Source organism: Diorhabda sublineata, chromosome 7 (genome assembly GCF_026230105.1).
Source record: "Diorhabda sublineata isolate icDioSubl1.1 chromosome 7, icDioSubl1.1, whole genome shotgun sequence".
Classification (NCBI taxonomy): Eukaryota; Metazoa; Arthropoda; class Insecta; order Coleoptera; family Chrysomelidae; genus Diorhabda; species Diorhabda sublineata.
Window position 1 is genome coordinate 5247751 of NC_079480.1, and position 13352 is coordinate 5261102.

At 33.1% G+C, this 13352-nt stretch overlaps 1 protein-coding gene across 1 annotated transcript; it reads left to right on the forward strand.

Annotated features, from left to right (window-relative positions):
* Window positions 1–836: 836 nt before the first annotated feature.
* Window positions 837–10202, forward strand: LOC130446852 (enkurin). Its single transcript, XM_056783356.1, has 4 exons — window positions 837–894; window positions 3988–4191; window positions 7608–7801; window positions 9575–10202. The coding sequence occupies exons 1-4, from the start codon at window positions 837–839 to the stop codon at window positions 9755–9757; spliced, it is 639 nt and encodes a 212-aa protein (XP_056639334.1). The 3' UTR covers window positions 9758–10202.
* The last annotated feature ends 3150 nt before the right edge of the window (window positions 10203–13352 follow it).

Here is a 13352-nt window from a genome sequence, read left to right on the forward strand (position 1 = left end):
AATGACCTGGTGATATTGGAGCTTAGAGATCTGATGGCTGCTTGGCTATAGGACACATTTTTCAACTGTATATTGCTTGAAAAATATTTGGTGTGCTGCCCGAGCTTTCAGATTGTTTGGTTCTGGACCTGTACCTCTTATTCCAGTTTTATCCGCTGTTTTGGAGCCATCCTTTTATCATTTGATGGCATTTCGGATAAATTATAGTATGGTGCAACTTATTTTCCAGATTAATTTTCTCCCGGAGCAAAATTATTATACGACGAAGGTTTAGGTTTATCCCTTCACTATAATATGTGGAAAAGTGTAAGTTTTACAATCAATTCTGGTGTAAGTTTTTGTATCTTTTGTATTTTAGTGGCCAGGCCACTGCTCCATACTTGATAATTGGTGCCACATCCAAATTCTTCCCTGGGAAATTTCTGCTCAATTCTAGGCTTTGTTGGTTTTAGTGATAATCTACTTTCCAAGTTGGTTCCAGAGAATTTTACTATTTAATATAACTTTCAGATATTTTTCATCTATTTCTCACTTGCACGTTTGATTTAGATGGATTTTTTATTCCTCATAAAGGTATTGTACCGATATTGCCATAGTTACGTGAAGTTTGATTTATCAATATCCAAAATTTAGTTGTAGTTGATATTAATTCTAAAACAAATTTTAATTGAATAGCAAAAATGTCCGTAATTTCATTAACAAGTCACAATGAAAGTATATATGATATTTCTAAAGCACCGATTGAACCCAAAAAACGAAATTGCAATTCAAGATACCGAAATAGCAGAGACGAGAGAAGATGACAGGCATTAGTGGATAAAAAGGCTCATGCCACGATGGGAGTACCCGAAACTAAACCACCTGATCCTCATAATTTTCTTGGTAAACATACAGGTAAAAATTTGTAGTATCTACTATTAGGTAAAATATGATGAAAATGACTATACTCATAATAGTATTCGACTATAATCCAAAAATCATCACGGTAATTTGTAAACAATTGAATTACAAAAACATTATTTTTAAAAAATGCACGAAATCGAATGAATTTTGGTAAAATGGTATCATAAAATAAATTATAAACGCAACTTGATATCATCAAATGAGATACAAAACATTTGAGGCATTCTATATCAAAACTCGCCTTATCCATGTACAGTAATTTTGAGAAAATGAGGAAAAACTATTTACGTTCTTATTATTAAAGATTTGTTTACGATATTTTTTATATACCTTAATGGAACACCTAGCAACTCTTGTGCTTTGTTACTTTGAAATATTTTTTCTTTAATGATTTTATTTTTTAATTTGAATTATTGATAAGTCGAATTTTGAAACGTTTTTTTTTCGCATAAATTAGTTATTGATCAAACTAAGGACCACAAATTACAATTTTTTTATCGAAATTTAAGCAAAATACTAAAAAAAGCAAACATATTAACTAAACTCTATAAGCAAAATAAAATGAAAATTATAATTAGACCCTAAGCTCTCCATTTTCACTGTTATTTTCTTGGCAAGTCTTCGAGATCGTCAGAAACACCAACTAATTCATTAGCCACATCAGGGCTTAAAAGGTTTTTGTAAAACGATACCTCCTCTCTGTTTTCGCCAAAATGTTTTGATAAAAGCTTTTGAAGATTATGTAACTTCTCAGGCTTGACGGGTACTCCTTTTTGTATATTCATAGCACTAAAAGTTGAAAGATTTTTTCCTCTTTTTAAGATCTGTTTAGAAACAGCAGTGTCTGTGTTGTAAAAGATTTCACCCCATACTAAAATATTATTCGCCGATTGTTAACGAACCTTTTTGCCTTGGAGAACTTGAAATGCCACGTTTTTAAAGTAATTTTCAGCCTCCGATCTATCCTGCCCTAAACTTTTTACTGTACCTAGTCGCCTCTTTCTTAAGGATTTTCTGGATCCTTCCAAATACTCGATCGACGGAGGCCAACAGGAATTTGCTGGAACAGGAAACATCACTTGAATATCCTTTATGTCTTCAGGCGCAACATTTTTTAAGAAATAGCAGCACATTGCAATCATGCTGTTCTTGTTTTGCCCGCCACAACAGTCGGCACAAAACCTTACTGCTGAGTAACCTGTTAAATCCATTCTACTTAAACAGCCGAAAACAGCTGAGCAGATTTGGTTAGATCCTTTGGGAAACTCGTTTTCCATCCAAGTGTATATAAAAACATTGTCTTTAGTTAACTAACAATTTTGAGGAGCCTTTCAGCACTGTAAAATTGTATGTATAAAGTTGGCGACTCTAGTATGCCGATTGGTCAAGCACTTTGGGATTTACCATTTTTTTTGACAGTCAAAAGAGGAAATAAGAAGTTTTGTATTCTCTTCTTTTAACTTTGAGAAAAAAGCTTTAGATCTCATTTTGTGCACTCGCTTTTCCGTCATAAGTCTTACTTTGTTTTCTTGAGCTCAATACATTTTGAACACGCATCAGTGCGCAGAACATGGTAGCGCTCGTGGTGAGTCTCTTGAGCGGAAGAGCTCGCGAGAGATAGCGAAAGCCCTCAATCGAGAGTGTACAGCCGCTATTAAAATGAATTCGTTGCGATGTCGTCGGATACTTAGGAAAAACGATAACTAAGTAAAAAAGTAACAAAACTAGGAATTTGGACGAATATAATTCCATTAATTAGTATTGCAGAACTGTACATTTTTTCCATATCCATACGTAGTTTTTCGTATAGTTTAACCCTCACTAGTGTAGGAATGACTTTAGGCATTATATTAATTAAAATTGATGAAACAACTTAACACTGCAAAGCAAAAATCGATGTTATCTCTTAACTCTCAATTTAGCAACGATCTAATTTTTTTTTGAAATTGTTCTTTAAGGTCTAAATAAGCTAATTTTGAAGTTTGAAAAATTTGGATTCATTTTTGGATGAGATATACAATATGTGTATCTTGTAACATTGCCAAATAACACTCTATGCAGACCGCCCAACAGAACTCAGGGTCAAGGGTTTAAAACTGTCTGCTTTAAGATTAGTTTCTGGAAATATCCGTATTTGTCTAAATACGAGACATATTTTTTAAGTAAGTACCGTTTTGCGATTCCGTCGCCGCAACCCCAAGGTCGGCGTTCTGCACATTCGCGCTGGTTACCTACATCTCTTGTATACGCACTGACGCCATTACAGTCTGATTCTTCATTGTGTACGTTGCTTACTAAATGTTTAAGATGCCTCCGAGAATTGCGAGTCCCGCCGATTGTGAAATACGGGCTGTTATACGATTTCTTAGTGTTAAAGGCGTAAAAAAGATCGATATCCATCGTCTGATCTGTGAAGAAGAAGAAACAACAATCCATGGAATGGCGACATTCATCATCACCCAAAAAAGTGAAGTTTAATCAAACAATTTCTGCCAGGAAAATCATTTGCACAGTTTTTTTGGTACAGAAAAGGAGTATTGCTAGTGGAGTTTCGGCCTCGTAATGAGACAATCAATGCAGCGTCTTATTGTGAGACATTGAACGATCTGCGTCGTGCAATCCAGAACAAAAGACGTGGCAAGTTGAGTAAGGGTATCGTTTTGCTGCATGTGGCTAATCGGACCAAAGATCTCATCAAATCTTTTCAATGGGAAACTCTAGATCATCCTCCCTACAGCCCTGATCTGGCGCCCAGCGACTACCATTTGTTCCTGCACTTGAAAAAATACCTCGGCGGTCAGCGTCTTCAAGACGATGACGAAGTCCAAACAGTTGTGAACAGTGGTTAACAAGAAGTCAGGCGGCAGAATTTTATGAGGAGGGTATTCAAAAACTGGTGCCAAGTTATGACAAGTGCCTCAATATTCACGGAAATTATGTAGAAAAGTAGATTAAGGTACAGGATTTCATGTAAAAATAAAATTATTGCGATATCTTTGCACTTCTTTTTTTTTAATTCCAAAACGGTACTTACTTCAAAAATATACCTCGTATTAATGAAACTACATATCTATTACATTTTAGGAAGGCCTTGTTATAGTGTTAAGATTATCGAAAAAGAACCAACGCCAACGTGTAGACGGAAAATTGATGTACCAAAAAGATCAGAGTGTTCGAAAAATTTTAAACCATCACGTCCTCGAACAAATTTTGTAATAGAAAATGTAGAAACAGTTGGCAAAATGAAACCGAAAGAGCCAATACCTACAGTAGTCACGGATCGATACGGTGAGTATGTAAGTGGATTAGCACGAGTATAATCCTTTCAGACATACATCTTTTGTTTTGATTACGCAATACAGTTTTTTGGAAGTAAAACTTAAAACACCTGTTTATAACAATAAACAAACACATCTGTAGTCGGAAATCAGATTAACAACTTTTAAATTGAATTTCAAAGAATAATTTTTTATACTGATTCCCTGTATATCTTTTATCTATGACTGATTCAATTAGATACTGGAATTATTAGGGCTCAATCAGAAGGTGCGGAATGAACGTATGTCACGACTATTGCCGAATGGAGTGAGCCAATCATCACTTTGACGCATGCCTCATTGAATTCCGGCATTAAGCCAGAATAATATTATAACTATGACTGATTTTCATTCAAATATTATTTCAATAACTTTTTCACCTAAAAGTTCATGACCAGCATTTAATTCGCTCAATATAAGTATAATGTGCTATACAATCAATGTGCTGATTGGCTCTCTCTATTCCACAATATCGTAACGCACGTCCATTTCGTAACGTCTGATTGAGCCCTCACTATGCATTAGAAAGTGTCATTTAATGTGACGTAAAGTCACGTGTAAAAGCCGTTTTCAGGTGGTCCATCCAGCTAGCAGTCAAATATTCGGAAAAATTAAAAAAAATATATGAAGCGAAAGGATTTTCAATGCTCATTCTGAAAATCCAAACCCCGAATTTTTCGTTGATTCGATAAAAAGATATCAATTTAAACCGCGGTTGCAAATTCAGATTAGAAAATATTTTTTATTTCCGGCCCAAAATGTCCTCTTGAAAAACTAAAAATACCTATTAAATTTTCCGAATTCTTTCGTTTCAAAAATATTTTCCTTTTTGTCTGAAGTCTTAAGGAAACCTGAAAAAAGAAATTAACTAATTATTCCGTATTATTCATTGCGCACAAGACTGTGAGTTGGCTGTGCTCGTGCGCAGAAGTTGATGAATCGCAAAGTCTCCATGGGATGGAGTAACGGTTGTTTGGTTTGATGTTTGAATAAAGTGATTGAAATAGTGTAGACGATGGGAGATCGTTCTATTTACTAACTAAGTAACGTAATTACAGTAATAAATGGATCTTTCAAAAGTCATCGGCGTCGTTAGATGGAAAGTATAGTTATGTTATAATTGGTAAGTTATTGAATTTTTTAGTGAAGTGCTTAACTGATTTACATTAAAGTAAAATCAAAATATCTTCTTCGGCGATAGTGGTGCGTGACAAGTATGCTTAAAAAGTAATTATATATCCCATACCGCATCTTATAATGAGATAGATTCTCATGGTTGCAATCTGCGTCGCTTAAGTTTTGAAAATTCCGCTAATTCTTTCAATGCTCACTTCGACCTACCTCTTGACAAGGGTCGTCGTGAACGTTGTCATGAGTGACTGCGACCACAACGATCGTAGTCGCTATGTGGAACGCCCAAAGTGTATTTCAGGCGCTGTAAACGCTTAGTGGAATGCACCCTTTGACAGTTATAAATGATATCGAAATCAAAATCAAGTGACATGGGATTTCGGTAACTAGGGAATAAAAGCAATTGATGGTTGAGAAGAAACAAAATTATTGATTAGTAACCAAAATTATATTGTGGAGTGGAGACATTTTTGTATAAAATAAAGAATAAGATCATGGATACAACGATTGGAAGTGGAAATATAGGAGTGTGTAAGGACCGGGACTATACAAATGTAAAACTGTAAAATAGAAGTAAGTTTAGAATAGTTCGGATTGATAGTTTGTAGATCTATAGACTTAGATTATCTTATGAAAGAATTAAATAGTCTATTGTTTCAACAAAATGCTCATCACCTAGTGAAGAAGAATCTTTGAAGAATCGTTAAAAGTATGAGTTTATAATACAGGTATAATAATAATAGAAAATTTTACAGTGTACACTATATAGATTAACTAAAGACAACTAAGTACTTCATTAAAGCTTCATGTTATGTTATGTTGGTCAAATTCATAATTATACAATTTCGTTTATCGGCCAGATCTTCTAAGTAGGATTTATTTACATAAAAAAATACTCATGCAATAAAGTCACGTCGCTAAAGAAGTTGTGACATGTATACTAATTTTCTTTGATTGGAATTTTGTTAGATAAGTTTTTAAAAAAATATTGAAATTTGTATATCTAGTATGTAGTTTACTGTTTTTTGTTTATTCTTTTGCACCTACTAACTTGTTCACTTCCAAAAATATTTTGAATTATTTTCAAAGCTTCTAAAGCTCAAATTTAATATGTTCTAAAATAAAAATGATGTATCTTTACCCATTAAATGGTTTGTGGATTTGTGTTGATCTATGTATGTTTTTGTATCATCCATGTTAAAAAAAGTGTTTCTCTCTGCAGCTACTTTGGTATTGACTGTAGTAAGGTATTATCTAATACCTAAATGCATTTTGTTGGGGTGTTAAAAGTAAACTTTCCCATTAACCATTTACCAAAGCTCTGGATATTCATTTTGGCCGTTGTATATTTGGCGTTTCATATTGAAATGACAATGTTCTTATAATTATAATAGTCAATAGGATAGACAATACTGCAAACATAGAATCGTGCGTGGCACTATTAATAAAAATCAAACATCAAATAATGTAGTCTAGCAAAAATTTTATTTGTACTGATAAAGACATAAAAGTTAAAGTTCAACAATTATTAGGTAGTGAAAGCTATCTGCTTTTCAAAAAACAAATGTGTAAGTACTATACGTTTTTTGTGCAAATATGTATTTCTATCATGCATATAGAATAATTTTTATCTCATTCATATGTAGGAATATGCCAATTTTGTTTTCAGTCTACAGTTAATAGAAAAGTAAAAGGTTACTACAAAAATTATTTAAGCTTAATCTTTTACAAATGTACAAAACCCTTTTCTTTTACACGCTTTTAAAAGATAGTTTTATGAAAATTGATTATATATTTTTTGTGATACCAATTTATGTGATTATTATTTACTCCCTAAATAGGTTTACTCCACAAAGCTTCTAATCCTCAAAAGGCCGAGATTCGTCCATCTCGTCTATTGCTCGCTCGGCTTCCGAGCATACTCTGAGGATTCTCGACTCAATACAGAAGAGAGCAATTCAACTTATAGACTATCCAGAGTTGGCCAAAAACTTGGCCAGCTAAGAGCATAGAAGAAAGATCGCTGACTTGACTTCTTTCTTTGGAGAAGTGCTAGTCTGTGGAATCAGCTACTAAAGCACGTCTGTACAGATACAATCTACTCGAGGGTAATAAGGTTTACCCATTTGTGCTTGCTTTTTACATAAAGAAAAATGAAGAGAAAGGAATGTCATACAAACCGTGGCAATTTATTAAAAAAATTCCTGTAATTGTCACAAGTTTATCCAATATTAATGTAAATATTTTACCTTACAGGTACAAAGAAAACCCTAAAATCCGGTCTGGTACCCGTTTACATCAAAATTAAAACGTTTGGAAAGGTTCCATCATATTTAAAAAAAATTATAGATCTGAAAGAGAAGAAATGCCATGTGAATTCAACTACCAATGGAGTAGAGCAAATTTTGTATACGAATATCACAAGTGATCAACGGGAAGCTTTACTTGAAGTAAGTGTAATATAATAAATGTAATACATATTTTATCATATACAGTGTGCTTGTAGAGTTTTCTATAATATTATGCAGAGTACATCAGTATATTTAAAGAAAAAATAATAAAATTGGATTTGGAAAAACTCAATAAAAAAATTTCATATTTCTCTTTTCAAACTCTCCATAACGTAGATTAACAAAAAATATGTGAGAACATGTTTTGCAAAATAGTTATATTCAATTAAAAGCGTTTATGATAACATTTATATATACACAGGCCATCTAGGTCCATAACATGGTCATAATTATCTTTCTTTTCTATTTCTTGTCTTCGCCTTCCAATCCCATCTCTATTACATCTCCTTGTACCTTCATATACCATCTCTTTGTGGATCTTCCTTTTTTTCGTGTTCCTGTCAAATTTATTCTTCCTAACCATCTCAGCCATCTTAGTCTTTATTTAAAATTTATTTCTTACATTTTTTTTAAATAAACTTTTAAAAACCAAAAACGTAATTGGCGCAGTCAGTAGGATCGCGAAAAAGTCCGCGTAATGTATACTTGTCGTTTTCAAACGTTTATTCGCGATTAGAGTAAGAAGGAAAGGAAGGAAATTCCAGGATTGAGTAAATGAGTCGGATTTTTGTGTACATTCATAACTGTAGATGAAACCCTCTTGAAATGAAAAAAACAGTTGATTACAAAAGCAAAGATAGGATACAGTGCTATTCTATCAGGGCAATACACCTTCTCATACTTCGGTGATCCTTACGGTTAAAATTCAAGAAGTATGCTTTAAATTGGTTGCCCACCCACCGTATTCACCAAATCTGACTTTTGGGGCCTTTTTCAGTTTCCAAATCTTCAAGTTTGACTGGTAGGAAAGACATTTGGAGATGTTGGAAAGATTATAGGTTAGAGCATCGATGGAAAAAGTGTATCGACTTAAAATATGATAAGTTGAGAAGTAAAAAATGATTATGGAAATTAATGTCTTGTTTCTTTGTTAAATCTGAAACTTTTCAGACAATACTCGTACTATCTATTAGTTATTTGGTCAAGATATTGATTGAAAATTATTCCTGGTAGTTACTGATAGCTTGAGCAAAAATTATAATTGGTATACATTTTATTATTATTCACTCAATGGAAGAAATAATACTCTAAAGTTTTTCTTATTAATTTAAACTATTTCTAACGGTGGGGTGAATTTATACACACTGTTGCTTACTTACTTAACTTGTTTACACACTAGACTCTATTTATAATAATTACTATTCATTACTATTAAAATTTATTCCGATCCATTAATTATGACATTCAATTATAGACTCTCGCTGCTAAAGAAGCACGTATTTATGCCAGAAAGGAATTTCTCGAATAATTTTAGAAAATAAACAAAAAAAAAATAAAAAGGCCTTTCTATGAATTGGTTCTAAAAAAACAATATAAACAAATCGCCGCCATATATATATAAAAACATGTAGAAAAATAATATCAAAGGTTTTGCGGGTTCACTAAATTTTAGACTCTTCGATCATAACCAAGGAAGACCAGCTTCACGATCCATGTCGAGTACGAGTTCGTAACAATACGTTAATTAATAATTTTGATAATCAAATAAGTGTCATATGATTACTTTGCTAATACAAAAAATGTGCCTGTATGATCACAGCACCGAAACTCTTATACCATTAGATACTGATATACATTTAAAAATCGACATGGCCAAATGTAGCTTGTATTTCTGTACTGATGTTAAGTTGCTATTTAAAATGTATTTTTTAGGGTCTAAAACAAAACTGGAAAGAGCTTCAGCAACAATATCAATGCCTTCCATTATTAACTGATACCATACCAAAACTTCAAAGAAAATCAAAAATAGAAGCCGATCTAAAGCAGCTGGAAGAAGATATAGTTTTCTTGGAAAAACATCCTCATATCTACGTTTACGAGGATAACAAAATTTAATAACCAATTCGCTGAAAATGACATCAAAAAGTAACAACTTTCAACAATAATAACAAATTTGATATTAATAACTTTTTACATGTCACAATCTAGTATGAAATATTAGTTATCATCACAGCAGTTCGTTGAGGTATTTTCAGGTTAACAATAGAAATGTGTTGAATGTTTATTAGTGGCTCCCTTTACATTTGATTCCAGGACTACTTATAAATGTGTAAAGCTTGTCGTTGGTTTTTCTTCCTAATGTTTGTACACTAATTTAGATCTACTACATTTGTATGTTTTTTCATTTCATATTCTTTCACTTTAGGAAGTTATAATTTTTTTCAAATATGAGGGAACTTTTCCAAATATTCTAATTTTGATTACTTTTTCTTCATTTTCCCAATATTTTCATAATTTCCTATCATTATAATAGATAAATTATGTGATAAATCAAAATAAATTTGTGTGTTAAAAATTAATAGTTTCTTTTATATTTATGATTAATAATGGAACGTGTCTTTAAAAGCTGCACTAAACTGGCTGCACAACAGATTTTGTGAAGTAGAGAGTGACCAATACGAGGATGTATTGATATCTAGTTAGCCTAGACCAGTTCCATGCATAAACATACTTACCATAGCAACGAACAATAACTTGTTAGAAGTGTCAGTGTAAAGTTTGACGTCAAAAAAGTAAACTAGAGTTACGCAATAAATTTAAATAAAAAAGATGTTCACCGAAATTGTGAAAATAAAAAAATATCGAGTATCGAGCCATCATAAAGTACCTGTATTAGAAAGGGTTAAGAGGTAAGCAGATTGACATGGGGGTTGAGAAGACCAAGAAGATTGTAAAACTAGCGAACAATAAAAAATATACTCAATTATTCAGAATGTTTCCTGGTGCCTCCAATTAACAGTCCTGTTATTTAAAACGCTACAGTAGAAATTGGGGAAATGGAGGAGATCAAGAAGAAAGTGGAGCTAACAAAAATTAAAAAATGAACTCAATTATTTGGGAGATTGTTTGAGATAAAAATGTGTTTTATTCCTAACTATATTTCAGATTGATTTAAATTCATTATTTGTAATATTTCAAGTGAATTATACCAAAATTTATTATACCCTCATATCGAGAGTATCGAACTAAAATAACTATATAAGATGCTATTGTACAAACACCTTTTTTTGTTATTTGTAAAACTTGAGCAGTAAGGAGATACGGATCTATACTTTTCTTTTGTAATCCTATTTTTGAAAACATTTTCTCTTTTTGGACATATGTATTTTATCGTTTTATTACTTTACTATACGCACAGAAATTACTTTATCTGGTAAACACATGGCTTGTCTGTATCTCGTCTTCTAAAGCAGAGTCCACATCATGCCGGGGTAGGCCGGGCGGCCTAAGCCTCGTCGATGTAGACTCGGCTTTGCCGGGCTAGAAAATGCCGGCCCGTGCCGATCCCGACCCGTATAAAGTAGGTACAGATCGAAGGAAGCCGAGTCGAGCCGAACAAAAATATAGAGTGGAGAAGTGCCGAGCGGCTTCAGTTATAATTAAACCTCAGACCGAACTAACAGAATTATTTTATTTTCGACTCAGTTTGTGTAAGTAGGGTTTTTTATTGTTCATTTTAAGTGATGGAGTGGAATGACGAATAAGTTTTAGTGTTAATAGACTTATATAGAGAATGTCGTCTTCTATGGGATAGTTCAGATCCCAACATAAATTAAAAAACCAAAGACACGACAGTGTCACAGAGATTGCTGTGTCTTTTGGAGTGGATAAAAATGAAATCGAGCGCAAATGGAAAAATTTAACCAGCCATTTTTGGAGGGAAAAAAAGAAAGAAGGTGAAACGAAAAGAACAGGAAGTGGCGCTGATGAGCCGTATATTAGTAAATGGTTCGCCCACCAGCCGATGAATTTTTTTAGCGATAAAAATAATGTAGGTAGAAATAATCCGGTCGGCTTTGTTTCCGGTGTGGACGTCGAGCCGGCCCGAACGTAACCGCCCGACCTACCGAGGTATAGTGTGGCCCCTGCTTAACCTTTTTCTTAGTTCCCAATCGCAATTGCATTTTTGGTTAACACCCCGCCCATGGGAGCGCTTCTCTTTTCGCAAGACTTCAGAAGGAAAAAATAGAATCCAAAAAAAAATCAGTCTCACCCAACCAGTTCAAACCGAAGTACCGAGTTTCAAATTCGCATACCGCGGCTAGTAAACCTCAATACCATTCAAGTTACCTACTTTTCAAATTATTATAATTAAAACGCTAATTACTAAACTATTAACTCAATTTATTTAGTTAATCTCTCTGACTTTAATTTATGAATCCCCATTTAAAATTCGAAACAAGTTAGAAATTAAAAAACAGGTTCTTTGTAATGACTTACTGTTTTTTTTAGTGTCTCTAATAGCCCTGGTGATCAAAATCCTTCAATTTGGAAGAAGTGAAGAATACCAAGAAGATTAAAGAACTAGCAAAACAATAAAAATGAACTCAATTATTCGGAATATGGATTTAGATACATGAATTTTTGATCTATTACTGAGTTTTACATTGATTCATAATTTGTATCATTTCAATACTTAACTGGCTACCTTCTCCTATGGGTTCTACATAGATTCTTACTGTTTTTCTGGTGTCTCCAATTAACAGTCCTCTTATATAAAACGCTACAGTAGAAATTGGGGAAATGGAGGAGACCAAGAAGAAAATGGAAATATCAAACAATAAAAAATAAACTCATTTGGAGGTTGTTTGAAATAAAAATGTTTTTAATTATTAACTTTGTTCAAGATTGATTCAATTTCATTATTTATAACATTTTGAGCGAATCATTCCAAAACTTAAGCGTGTATGCCTTTTTGTGGAGTCTTACTGGTTTCTTGGTGTCTATAATCAACAACCCTGTTAATTAAAAAGCTAAAGTAAAATAAAAATAAAGGAAGTGGAAAAAAAACAAGAAGGAAGTAGAACAATGAATATTACAATAAACAAATTCCTTTATTTGAAAAGTTGGTTGTGATAAAAGTTTTCTATCTATTACGAGTTTTATATTGACTCAATTTCAGTAGTAATAGAAGGGACGTAGGGGTATAAAAATTGCCCAAACCAGTGCAGTGATTTCCCCTTTTCTAAACTATAAAATTGACATAATATGTATGCTACCGACCGTTTTTGAGTAAAACTTAAAAGTGTACATCCTTGGTATTGAAGTCCGATCAAGACTCTCCACGAGGCTATACTGGTAAACGCAAGAGCATGGACGTGTCATCTCGCCTTCACTCGTCTCGGTTTCCTACCGCTCTAATTCGTGTTTTTCGGGCGCGATTCAAAGTACGTAAGGATGAAAATGAAGTGATTGACCCGTGGAATCGAAAAAGTAGTGAATTAAATATAGGTAGATGCAACTAAAAATACAGGTACAATTGTTTTTACTTCTTGGTAAATTGTGACTTTGAGAGGGTATCGCTTGAATCACGTCAATTTTGTAATAGACGTAGTGAGCAACTGAATAAAGTATGGTTGGATAGAATTCCTGCCGCCTACAATCGCCAAAACTTGTAAAGTCTCTAGGAGAGAATTGGATTAAAAGAAAA

What these genes read in the sequence shown, in the direction of transcription:
- LOC130446852 (XM_056783356.1), top strand. Translation starts at nt 837, where the DNA reads ATGGGAGTACCCGAAACTAAACCACCTGATCCTCATAATTTTCTTGGT. An exon ending in TTTTCTTGGTAAACATACAG is followed by an intron (nt 895 to 3,987) that starts GTAAAAATTTGT and finishes ATTACATTTTAG; the next exon opens with GAAGGCCTTGTTATAGTGTT. An exon ending in AGTAGTCACGGATCGATACG is followed by an intron (nt 4,192 to 7,607) that starts GTGAGTATGTAA and finishes TTTACCTTACAG; the next exon opens with GTACAAAGAAAACCCTAAAA.